Source organism: Lycium ferocissimum, chromosome 3, assembly GCF_029784015.1.
Source record: "Lycium ferocissimum isolate CSIRO_LF1 chromosome 3, AGI_CSIRO_Lferr_CH_V1, whole genome shotgun sequence".
Classification (NCBI taxonomy): domain Eukaryota; kingdom Viridiplantae; phylum Streptophyta; class Magnoliopsida; order Solanales; family Solanaceae; genus Lycium; species Lycium ferocissimum.
The window spans coordinates 16,478,032-16,491,842 of NC_081344.1; the positions used below are offsets into that span (position 1 = coordinate 16,478,032).

Consider the following 13,811-nt stretch of genomic DNA (forward strand, 5'->3'; position numbering starts at 1 on the left):
GGCCCGAATAGGCCTAATTTTACTATGAAATCTGCCTTGTGAATTTTTTTTTTTTTTTGAGTCGAGAATGAGATTCGAACCCGTAATCCCTGAAAGATTTTTGCAGTCGAGCAAAATTAAAGACCACCCCGAATAAGGGTGATCGTGCAAATTTCCCAAGGGTTTACAAGAAGAAGGCACATCTCACGGCCCATTATCACTTCGTTCCTCACTTTACAAAAAGGAGCCAATTAATATTAATTACTAGTATAATTTTTCTTCACAAATTTACGCACACCTATTTAATTTTTGGTTTTCTTAACAAAAGTTTTAACAAATTTAGATTCTCATTAGGAATTTCCTCCTTCTTCTTCTTTCTTCGTCTCATAGCTTATTTGTAATTGTAATTGTATGAATATTGTTCCATTGACTTTATATATATTCTTAATAATTTGAATTAATTTGGCTGAATTTTTTTAAGAACACTACTGTTGAATCTTTTAGCTTGAAAATCGTTGAAAAAGATAAAATTGATCTATTAATTGAAGGCTTAGGTTGATCCTAGGAATTGAAAATTAATGGGATGATATGAGAATTGAGGTTGTATATCAAATTTAAAATTATTTGGTGTTGATTTAGATGTTGGACCAATTTTGAAACAAAAACGTATTTGGCAATTTTTGTTACACAACTTGTAATGGTGACCCGTTAGGATTTCATGATCAATTTTGGAGATTTGTCAGGATTTTCATCTACAAATACTAAACATATCCTGGCAATCTGTCCTGATGAATCACCATAACTTGTGGCGAAACTTTTTAGCGATTCGTCAAAATTTTGCGGTCAAAATTCTGACGAGGCTTGTTGTTAAGTCAAATCTTGCCAATATTAAAAAAATCCTGACTCCCCATTAGGAGTTTGCTCAAGATTCTGACAAAACGGTTAATTTCTTACCATTTTTAATGAGGCCAATATTTAAATGGTGGCACTGAAAGATTCTATTTCTGCAAATCACCCATGATTCTTTTGCAAATTAAAATAGATGGAAGTCCTAAATAAGGTCCAAAATTAATCTGTCTATAGCAAGTCAGAGGTGAAAAATACACTTAAAATATATTATATTTGTTTTCTTTTACTTGCCCAATATAATAAAAAATATATTTTTCTTTATTTGTCCAATTTAACAAATTAGAAAAAATGAATTATTTTTTAAAATTTTATTCTTATCATTGAGTAACTATTTAACAAATTAAGTGGAGAACTGCAATCAAATTTAGATTTTTTAAAATATCATTAATAAGTATAATTTAATATTTTAGTAAAACAAACACTTAATTAATAAAATGCACATTGAACAAGTAAAAGGAAAAGGGCGGGAGTAGTTAAAATTTTGTCAAGAACATATACTACATCAAATTAAACAAAACAAAACAAAGAAAAGAGCAATTGGTGCTTCGTGACCCCTTTAGGTCCTAGTTCCAGGCCTTCTTTTAAACAGAAACAAAGTGGTATAAGAATTTTTTCTCAGATAGTTGAATTGCGCGTGCACTTCTGTCTGAATTCGAACAGATTGATTTGGAGAACTTGTTTTAAAGGAGTTGCTCTGTGGGAGAATTTTCATAATTTCTTTCATGTGAATGAAAATCGAAAATCATGCCAGATCAAGGTCTAAATATTAGTAAAAATAAAAATAATGCAAGGTAATTTCTTTTCATTTCCATAATAGTGGTGGGCAAAAAGTAATTCGATATTTATACGGAAGGAAGATAACAGAAAATGTGAACAAATAATTGAGACATGTATAAACTAATCAGGGCATCATCATTGTAAAAGTGAGTAAGAAAAGTTACATCAATCATATTCATACCTTAGACAAACATTTAGGATATTGTACATCTGTACCTTTCTCACATATTTTAATATTTCCGATTTCATTTTATGCCTAAACTCATACCTAACTGAATGAAACTTTTGAAAAGTTTCTGATCGCCAATTATTGAGTATCTAATCTAATAAGAAAATATGTAATGTTATTGATATATTTATTAAGTAGTTTATACAGTATTTAATCAACTAATACACCTACAGAGTAAATTCTTTTTATTTGAATGTGATTCCTCTAAGTGATGATTAGTTACCTTAGTTACGTTAAAGTAAATATTTGAAATAATTTAAAATTTTGTTTACCTTGTTTACTTATTCACTTATTTTTATTTCTTATAAACCACTATAGAAATAATTTAAAATTTTGTTTGCCTCTCTTTTCCCTTTCGTACAGAGCAGTTTTAAGTTTTTTATTTGTTTTCTTATGTGTCGTCATGAAATACTTAAAGGTTAAGGGTTACATATCGGACATGTTATGCAAATCGCCAAGAACACTATAAAAATTTACCTTTATTTATAGATTCATCTTGGAGTGCCTATTAATTTTTTGCTTTAAAAAAACAAATGGAGTAATCATTTGGTATTCATAGTTCACTAGTCCAATTAGTTTAGTTTACATTTTACAGTACCTTAAGGTCCATTTATGAGGTTGAAAAATACTCCCTATCAGAAAATTTTAATTTTCACGACAAACAAAGCAGAAACGACGTTTGATAAGGATGAAGGAATCTCATACACTCATCACATCCCTTGATAATATCTTGGGTTCTCATTATTTATCAAATTTAATTTTAAACAGGAAACTATAATTAAGTAGTACTTTTTTAGTCAAGGACCGTTTATCTTCTCTACTTTCCACGTTTTGTTGACATATTACGGTACTTTAATTTGATGTAGATTCATTGTTTTGCTGCCACTTATCCAAATCATGTTCGACAACTAAAACATAGGTTAGTTAATACGGACCACAATGAAATATATATTGCTAGCCTTCGAGAGATATCTTACATACTTTTTATTGTTGAAGATAGAAATCTTCACTGTTGATTTGTTCGCAAATTAACAATAGCGGATCACTAACAAATGTGGAATCATTTTTTTAGCGACGAGTTACTAACGAATAGCCAATAAAATATTTACCAACCCAATTAATTTTGCGAGAAAAAGTAGCGTATCATTTAGCCAAAAAAATCATTTTATCTGATCATTTTCCGTGGCTATGAGCCTATGACACGTTTTAGTTTCCGCGCCACAAAAGTTATACTGTCTCCGTCTCAAAAAGATTGTCTTAGTTTGACTTGATATGAAGTTTAATAAATAAATTAAGACTTTTGAAATGTATGTTCCAAAACAATCCTTAAATATTTGTGTGACTATCATTTTATAAAGTTAAATTATTTCTAAATATAAAAATGTGTTAATCTTTTTGGGACAAACTAATAAAAAAAGTAAGATAATTTTTTTGGGACGGAGGAAGTAGTAATTAATTAAGTATATTATTCACAAAGGATGCATATACAGCAAAAGTCTTTTCTCATGTCCCATAAGATAACCAAACTGACTTGACTTCCAGTTTAATTATTTAATTAATTTCCAATGTTATTACGTACGACTAAGACTCCTTTAACGGCAAAAACTTATTTTCCCTATATTAATGTTGAATTATATTATGGTTAAATTATAAATTAAAGTAAGAATATGTATAATTAACTATTTTTAATAATAAAAAAGAATATGTATAATTAACTATTTTTAATAATAAAATTAAATTGTTCCATTTAAATTGTGCCAATTCAACATTTTAATTGTAAATTCATGTATTCATTTGACCATTTGTTTTGGGTTGAATGAATGTGCAACGAGGTGGCGCCTCCTTTGAAACCGGTAAAAAGTTTTATCCTGCTCTAATTATCGAAACAATGGTTTATCTTATGTTGGTATTTGCTTACTTTCATGTATTCATTTGATTTGTGTACGGGAAACCGGTAAAGTTTTATCCTCCTCTAATTATCGAGCAATGGTTTATCTTATGTTGGTATTTGCTTACTTTTTTCCAGTACAATCATCTGATATTCAGTACTCATTAGCTCTATAATTAATGCAAATCGCGTAATTCTCTCTTTTTTTCGAACAACTGTTTAGTTAATAATCCTTTTTTTATTTCTTGTTGTAACTTATGAATCTTTTATACCATAATCTACATATCCTTTTTGGAGCAAACTGAAAAACTTATGCGAAATGTTAGACCACTGCCTATATATCGTATACGTTAGATGATAGTCTAATGTTATGTCAGTCTCAAGGACTAATAGCCTGTTTGGCCAAGCTTATTTTTCACCAAAAGTATTTATTTTTTTCAATAAGTGCTTATTTTTAAAAAGTAAGGTGTTTGGCCAAGTTTTTGGGAGAAATTAAGTGCTTCTGGGGAGTAGCAGAAGCAGTTTTTCAAAAGCCAAAAAAATAGCTTTTACCCAAAAACACTTTTTTGAAAATCACTTTTGAGAAGAATAGAAGCACTTTTTAAAAGCTTAGCTAAACTCTAATTGCTTCTCAAAAGTGCTTTTTAAATTAATTGGTCAAACACAAACTGCTTTTGAAAAAAATATTTTTTTTAAAAGAACTTTTGAAAAAAATACTTTTCGAAATAAACTGATTTTAAAAGTTTGGTCAAACAGGCTATAAATTTGTACAATTTTTTAAAATAGAAAAAAATCTAAATAATAACCTAAAGAAAAATATTTGCATAAGTCAATCAAATCGTATACCAATTTTTTTTATTTTTTTAAAAAGGCTTTTCAAGTCTGCCAAGTTAATCCGTAAGGTCCAAGTCAGTGAAGATTGTGACGTTTCAAGACAAATATTCTAGGACACCTCATCACACGTTTATTGACTTTTGGGATTTGGATTGATTTCTCAAATTTGAAATAATATTGCTTAAACCATACGATTTAAAGGTTGGTTCTATTGGATATTTATTGCTTCAATCATGAATTGTATTGTTACTAATCGTGTGAAAATGAAACTTGAAATAGACGCAACAGTAGAAGGCTAAGTCACTATATTCTAGCTATATACTCCCTCTGTCTTAAATTATTTATCATGATTATTAAAAATAATTATTTCAAATTATTTATCATTTTAGAAGTTCAAGACATAATTAATTATTTTTTTTCATTTTACCTTTAGTAAAATTATATCATTAATGGAGATGACACATAAATAGAGTAAATATTTATAGAGAAAGATTATAACTTAGACATAAATAAAGGTAAAATTAGTTCAAATACCCCTCATAACTAGTATTTCTTAATTAAGGGGCGTATAAAACAAAAAAACGAGAAATAATTTGAAACGGAAGGATTAGTGACATAGCTAGGCCCGTTGCATTTTGCACTCCTTACGTATGTCCTCTTTCGCAATTCGCACCCCATTCTAATAATTTTTTATGATTCGCACCCTAACCTCTTTATGCTTTTGCAAAATAATGAAAACACTTTTTTTTAAAAAAAAAAAATCCGCAAGGGCAAAATTGAAAATACAAATAATAATAAAATAATTGGCACAAAACCAAGAAAAAGCTAAATAAGAAAATGAAGGCGCCTTGCTCTCAGCTTACACAGACATTGACACTTCATTTTCTTCTTCACCGTATGGTAAAGTTCAACTCACCTAAAGATATTGGCATTAGTCCAGTGAGGCTGTTATGCGAAAGGTAAAGATCTGGGATTTCTCCTCTAAATTTCCCAAATGGTTTTGGGGTTTGTTCAGTGAGTTTGTTGCGGTCTAAATGAACTGCTAATAAATTAGGGAGTTGATAAAGTGATGGCTAGATTATTTAAAAAAATGGTGGGATTGTTCTGGTCAATTGGATTTGAACCATAATCAGAGATCATCATTTTTTATCTTTCTTAATTTTGTGTCATATATCTTTTTATTATTTGTACTTCCAATTTTGCCCTTGTGAAAATTTAAAAAAGAGTGTTTTTCTTGTTTTGCAAAAGCGTAGAGAGGTTAGCATGTGGATCATAAAAAAAAATAGAATAGAATGCGAATCGCAAAAGAGGACATATGTTAGGGATGCAAAATGCAGCGGACTCTGCTTCACTCACCACGTATTAACAAACTTTAAGAACATTTTGTAGATATCACCATATATGTCTTTATCAAATTTAACTTTCATTTACTTGCAAATCTCCCACTCTCGACACGATTAATTCAACTATCTTTCTATTGAAGATTGAGACCCTTTTGATAAATTTTCCATCTCTTTTAAAATACATTCATACTTAGTTTGATAATAACTTGTTTCGTCAAATTTTTGGGAAGTCAAAAGTGGTTATCTTTTTAATTTAAAAAAAAAAAAAACTTATTTTAGAGAGTTGAAGTGTATGGCCAAGCTTTAGATAGTACAAGTTGTTTTTCAGATAGATTCTCCCTAGAAGCACGCACAAATTGTTGCTCTAACATTAGCAAAAAACACACTTCAGATTAACTAGTCAAATACAAATTGCTACTCTCCAAAAAGACTTATGATGAAAATAAGTTTGAACAAACAAGCTATATTCATCAATATGTGCAAATAGTAATGGTTTAGCCATTAGTTTTTGAAGATACCGAGATTCAGTATATATAGCACCGGTGAAATATTGAAAAACTTGTTTCAAGAGTATCTCAAATGAATAATGACTTCACTTTAAATTTTCATCAATTTTTTTTCTAAGTAAAAATGATCTTAAAACAATTATGTAAATTTGAAAATACTTTTTCTCAATTCTGCAAATACTCGATTTTTTTATTTATCTTGAAGGAAATACTCTCCAAACGCTTGCTGGAGACATTTCATGAGACTTCATTTTTAATTTAGCATTGAAATTTGAGTGAAAATATTTTACACCCCCCAATTTTGTTTTAAAAATCAAACTGCCCCTCAACTTTGAACATTAGACACTCTCCCCCTTTATCCTATTGACTTTTTTAAATGCCTATTTTACCCTTACATTATCAGCTTTTGTCTACTTTATTTACTTCTTTCAAATCATGATATTTTCCTTCTTTTTAATCTATATAACAAATTTCCTATAAAAAATAAATATTATCTTCTGGGCAAAAAAAAAAAAAAAGCGAGAATACTAATTGAGTATATAAGTTAATAATGTTCTATAATAAAATAAATTAGCAAATAAGAAAATTTTTTTTTTTTAATAATTATCAAAACTCGAATAACTATTTATACAAGTGAAAACAACATGTAATAATAACTTTATACATATATTTCAATGGAGGTAATACAAAAAAGATTATCAAAAATAGAAACAAATTTTTTAAAAATATTTATTTATATTGTAAATGAATTTTAAATTATAATTTAAGAAATATTTCATTAATGACAACCAAAACTTGTTTATTTATATAGGCAATAAAGAATAAGAGAAAAGTGAAACTTAAATATACACACACATTCATGTACATACATATATACATACTTAATGCATATCATATTGATATAACAATCTTAAAAAATACCATTAGATTTGTGAGAAATTCCTAAAAGTATTATTATACTTATAATGTATGAACTTAAATAAGAATCTTTAAATACATATGTTAAAAAATATATTATTATATATATTATAAAAATATATTACATAAATGGAGTGTTGAAAATAACAAGGGCGAAATAAAAATTGCATAGGATAAAGGGGAAGAATGTCTATTGTTCAAAGTTTGAGGGGGGAGTTTAATTTTTAAAGCAAAGTTGGGGGGTGAAAATGATTTTAAACCATTGAAATTTTGCCACTTGGGCGTAGCAGATGTCCATATAGTAGTACTATTTTACACCAAACTTTGGCCATGGTGTATTTGATTTTTCTAGAGTTGAACTTATTAGATTATTTTATGCATAATTAGGATTGGGGAGACCTTCCTTGTCCATTAACTTAGCCATTTTTAAAGGACCTAAAAGAATTAAAAAGGTCTAGAATTGGATTAAGTCAAGAGATAAATTAGTGAAAATCTTGAAAAAATGTTAACATATGTATCCATCTTTATCCATCTCTCCCAAGTCCTTATCCAATGCACCCTTCTATATAAATCTCATCTGTTATAAGAACATTAGTCTCTTAAGAGTATTGATTGACACAAACTAAGCACCAACATATATGTGGGAAGATCTGTTGATGATATAGTTCAAGAAAGGATCATCTCATTTACTGATTCTGAACGCTGTGTAACATCATTTGCAACCAACCTCCACCATAGTTGAACTCAAAGCCTTATATAGATGGAAATTTCATCCCTTCAATTCCCAAATTCCGATTTCTTGCTTGACCAATTTCGAATATGGGAAATTGAATCCGAGCTGAATGATCATAGTCATCAGATACCAAGAAGTTCATCATCCTCAGAGACTATTAATTCCTCAAAAGGAAGTAACGACGAAGAGGTGACATCATATTCCATCAAGAGAAAAGACGCAAACCACAAAGAAGAAAAAGATGAAGAAAAGCATTATATAGGAGTTAGAAAGAGGCCATGGGGAAAATATGCAGCAGAAATAAGGGATTCAACAAGAAATGGAATTAGGGTATGGCTAGGGACATTTGATACTGCTGAAGAAGCTGCTTTAGCTTATGATCAAGCTGCATTTTCAATGCGTGGTCCTTTAGCACTTCTCAATTTTCCAATGGAAAAAGTCCAAAAATCACTAGAAAATATTAAAATTTTTAGCCATGATGGCTTGTCTCCAGCAGCTGCCTTGAAGGAAACACATAAACTGAGAATGAAAAATGTGAAGAGAAGGAGAAATATAAAGAAGAAGAAAACAGTTCTGGTTTTTGAAGACTTGGGTGCTGACTTGTTAGAAGAACTTTTAATAAATTCATCTGAAAATACTGCTTCTACTTAATAGTTAGTAGTAGTAGTAAATTTGCTTTCACTGTTTTTCCCCCCACTTTTTGTGGTGTAGAACATGCGTTGTAATTATATACTTACAAGCTATGGCGGAGGAAGGATTTTAACAAAAGGAGTTTAAAAATATAAAGAAGCAGATAAATGAAGAAGCCAAGGGGATTCAACGTTTATTACTAAATATACATAAAAATAATTTTTATCTTATATATACAGTGTAATAATATACCGAAGGGGTTCATCCCTTAGCTCACCGGCTCCGCCCCTGCTTACAAGTTACATGAAGTATAAAATTCACAATAGCCTGCATGCCTTCTTTTTGTAGATATTATTTCTAAATTTCAATGAGTGGACTGTGGAGTATCTTTTTTCTCACTGTAGGTAGTTTATTTTTTGTGCCCATAGTTCTCGACATGATGCACTTTTCTGTCTTTTCCTACTCTGCGTACAATAAGGAATTAATTAAGGATAAATGCTCTATTTTTCCCATTTAAAGAGCTGAAAAAAACTAATCTTTTATTATGATATTGTTTTCACTCGAAGAGCTAAAAATATTTCATATTTTACTATGATTTTCTCGTTAAATTTCTATATTTAATTTTTTTTATAGTTTCTAGTGTTATTGTATATCGTTATTAAATATATAAATTATAGTTTTTTAAATTGGAGAAATATAATGTAAAATAAGAATAAATCGTACTCCTTTTTCATTTTATATGATAGCATTTGATTAAGCTACATAAAACTAACTACTCGTGAAAAATTGTGAATATTAATCATGATATTCGTGTGATTATAAGAATGTTTTAGTAAAGGTAATATGAACAACATCTAGTATATATTATTAAAAACGGGATAGTTTTAGGACAAAAATCCGTTAATTAGTTAATAATTAGTTATTAGTTATTGTTTTTGAATTTAAATTTAAAAATAATTAAAATTTAAGGAAACCACGTTTCGCATATCTTAACACGTTTGAAGCAATTGCATGATTGCAAAACTGCAGCATATGTAAAAACCACCAACTAATGTCGAAAAAGAAAAAAGAAATATCCAACTAATCATCCCACTTCCCCCATTTCCTCCTCAGAATCACTCACCCTCAAATAAAGGAGTTTGGAGCAGTTACATCTAAAGGACGTTTTTTTTTCTTCATCTTAAAAAGAATGACACAACACAATTCATTGCAGAGATGAAAACCACCCTCTGGAACAGGGTAGGTAGTAGGTAGTAAATGTAATGCTTAAACGCTAAATCCTCTTTCACCTAAAAGAATTTGTGGAGGAAAGGAATGCCAAGCAACACCATTTTGGTGGAGACTTATCCTTTTTGGGTTTTCTGTTTTGGAATTGTTTTTTCTTATAACCGTCTGAATTCCCTCTCTACGGTCTATTTCATTTATTTCTTCACATCAAAGGAGTAATTGCCATGGCAGAACAAGCATTCAAAAGGTAAGATTTGAGATCAATAGATAAAAGTTGTTCTTACGGATTTAGAGCCTGGTACTATGATCGGTGTTAGACCTGAGCCTTATGGTCAAATTTTCAGGCCTCATAACTTAATTTTCGGTCAGTTGGGTGCTGATAGAAACTGCACTAAGGGTCATTACACCGAGGGTGCTGAGTTGATTGATTCTGTTCTTGCCGTTGTTCTTAAAGAAACTGAGAATTGTGATTGCCTACAAGGTATTTGTTTAAATGTTTATGCATGTTTTGATTTGTTAACGCATGTTGATTGTTTTTGTTATTGTAAATTCTGTGGGTTTGTGCGTTTGAGAAGCTTTAATTGTGATGACGACAAGGTATTTGCTTAAATGTTTATGCATGTCGTGATGTATTGCCTTGGTGTCTTAATGTATTTTGTTCATATGAGAAGCTTAAAATTGTGATTCCTTACATTATGTTTAAATGTTTGTGATTCTTACATTCTATGTTGTATAGTGGCCAGATTGGTTATGTGGATGCAATTGTCCTTGCAATCGAATTCCTCATATCATTGATAGGATTTACTTTTCCCTAAATATGGACTATTGAAATGGGCAACTACAAAGAATTTGCATTAGATTTTGAGGTTTACTGCACATTCAGAATTTTTTTGTTTATTTTTATTTTTATTAAATGGTTTGTCACCTCTTATGATACGAAGATGAATGAAACGACAAACAACTTTAGATTGACCTACATTCTAAATAAACTTATATTCATCACTTGCTATGCTAATAGTTAGTCTAGACATCATCTATTTTCATATTGTTAAAGTTATGTTTCACAGTTTCATTATGGTAACAATTGAAAGGCCTTCAATTGCAGTGAAGTTTCTTTTGACTTCAAGGGAAAAACATAACGAAAATTCCAAGGGAGAAGTTCTATGACATTACTGATATGCATCTTGAGTACAACAACGACAATAATAGCATACCCAGTATAATCCCGCAAGTGGGGTCTGGGGAGGGTATATACGCAGGCCTTACCTCTACCTTTGTGGGGTAGAGAGGCTTGAGTGCATCAAAATATATTGACGTGGTAAGTCCAAATCTGCAAACGTTACCATAAAATGATAGGAAGAGGTTAAGCATTTTACGTTAATTGAATAAAGGGATCGATTCTTATAGAATGTGGTACTCTCTTTAACATACTGAATAGAGGTTAATCCAAACTAATATTACTTAAACTTATTACAAATCCTAATTTCTCAGTCCACGAGTTGAAATATTTCTATATGACATAGAAGTTCTAACCAGAAGTAATCCAATATTGAAAAAGGAAAATTAAGGTAGCAACAAAATCATATTTTTAATTGTGAATTTTTCGATTGCAAGAAGCTTCCAAATAAAATGGTAGTTTGAAATTCAAATCTTTGAATTGGTCAAATAGTTTCTTTGAGGGTTTGTACTTGAAAGATATAAAAGAAACAAAAGTAATAAAGGAACCATAGTTTCTATTCCAGTTCTCCAGTCACATTTAAGCAATTCAGGAGACTAGCTAGCTATCTGCAACTCAAAAGATTAGAAGTTCGTTGTACATTTCCAATTCAGAAGTTATATTGGCTTTGTTTTTTTCTCAAGAATAGTATTAATATTCTCTGTGAGTTTTTCTATTTATTTTCTCAACTAATTGTCATTCTGATTAGGCTTTTTATACACGTTTCAGTTGTATTGTATTCGCTCAAAATAGCAGTTTCATTTTTTTTCTTTTTCCCCTTGTCCTGAACTTTATAATAGCATTCAATATTTACTGATTCCATATTCACTGTGCCTTAAACAATGGGTGAGTCTTTAACTACAATTCTGTTATTAAAGCTTTTGATTCCCTTCAACTCCATCAAATTCAAAAAGAAATATTTGGAGTCAGTGTACTAGCATCGACAATTGAAAGTGTCTTATGAAATTGACAATAACCAATTCTTCTTGAATTTGTTAAAGGTACAGAGAACCAGTTCTGAAGAACTCACAAGAGACGATGAAAGGTATGTTTGAATCAGAAAACAAAAGGAAAATAAGTGCAAAGAATGCAATAGTGGTAAGTAACAATGCTAATCATGTGATATATACTTAGCGTTCTTGTGGTTACCCTATTCATAGCATCATGATTGCCCTCTCGGCAATGGAGCAATGTAGAATACACGATGAATCAAGCAACTATTTGTTTGGATTGTTAATGTTGCACTTCAGGATTATATGATTTCCCTGGGGATTATGGAACATACTAAAAGCAGTGATCTAGGAAAAGCTTAAAGAAGTTTATCTTTCAATTTGAATGGTATTTTTATTAATGGGTTGCCTGAGCTTAAAACTGAAGCATGAGAGGACTCTTGAAATTAGATTTCTCAATCAGTAGACGTGTGATTATCTACATATGCTATGAAATGTAGATAATTCTGTTGGTTATGTTCCATAATGATTGAAGTTGAGATGCTTGGTTTTGTAATGTATAAAGTTTAATAAGATTGAAAGCATATCTAAAAAAAAATAGTCAACCTCCTTGATCTATCAAGTGTTTAAATAGGTTTGAGCTTTTACATAGAAATTTTAAGTTTATTTGAATCAGTTATTGGGAATTGTAAATTTTTATGTAAAATTGTTCTCACAAAATATTATTAAGCTTTCAAACTTAAGGTATTCAGTTTTAACTTTTAAATGCTGAATTGTTTATCAGACACCCTGTTTGCTAAAGTATAAAAACCACTTTAATATGCAATATTCATCACTTTTGTTTTTTAACAGTTCATGATGAGATGTTTAATTGGAAGTGGAAGACAGAGATTCTTAGTGGTGATTGTTTTCAAGAAAGTATTCACAGATAAGTTAAGACAATTAAACGATGGATATGAGTCTAAATATTGCCTTTGGAGGATGGAGAGACCAACGATCCCTATTTCCTCATGTATGACATTTATCTGCGTCAAACGAAAAGCTACAACTATCATTTACTAATTAAAACGTGAGAAGAGCATATACATACTTACAGATAGAGAACATGTAACTTTGGTATATTATAGGTGTGGCTAATAAAGGATTGATGAACTCCTGTAAATGTGATGGAATTAAGGGGAAAAAGACATGAAAGTAGATTAGTATCAAATATGGTTCACTCTCTGTTCATTTTCCTTATATAGGACAGCTAGTGTGAATTTCATGTTGATGAAGGCTTCATATTTTATACGGACAAGCCATAAACAAAGACCTGTCTGCTTCTATGGCTGATTAGTAGTGCCAAATGCTAACTCATCAGCAAGAATGCCGACAACAATATTTTCAAGGTACAAAATTCCTGATAATTTATATCAAAACTTTCATCTAAAAGCAGTTAAAGAATTCAAAGTTGCCTATCCATTATGTAATCTTAGTAACACGAACCAAAATTGCTAACACAATTAATAATGGAACGTTGTGGTAGTAATAACAACAAAATGTGGAAGTTAAATTGCAACACCTAGTTCTAGGGAGGAGGCTGCAGGGTTCATGTTCTTCTGTTCATATTTATTGTTCTATCAAGGTGGTATTTTGTGGTCCATCTATGAGGTGTAGATTGTTGAAAGTGAGG

At 30.1% G+C, this 13,811-nt stretch overlaps 1 protein-coding gene and 1 long non-coding RNA gene across 2 annotated transcripts; both read left to right on the plus strand.

Annotated features, from left to right (window-relative positions):
* The first annotated feature begins 7,892 nt into the window (after nucleotides 1–7,892).
* Nucleotides 7,893–8,884, plus strand: LOC132049896 (ethylene-response factor C3-like). The gene has a single exon (XM_059440870.1). The coding sequence runs from the start codon at nucleotides 8,144–8,146 to the stop codon at nucleotides 8,765–8,767; it is 624 nt and encodes a 207-aa protein (XP_059296853.1). The 5' UTR covers nucleotides 7,893–8,143; the 3' UTR covers nucleotides 8,768–8,884.
* A 1,261-nt stretch (nucleotides 8,885–10,145) lies between these two features.
* On the plus strand, nucleotides 10,146–13,062 carry LOC132049897 (uncharacterized). Its single transcript, XR_009413170.1, has 3 exons — nucleotides 10,146–10,454; nucleotides 12,191–12,287; nucleotides 12,992–13,062. It is a non-coding gene; the product is annotated as an uncharacterized LOC132049897 (long non-coding RNA).
* Nucleotides 13,063–13,811: the final 749 nt, after the last annotated feature.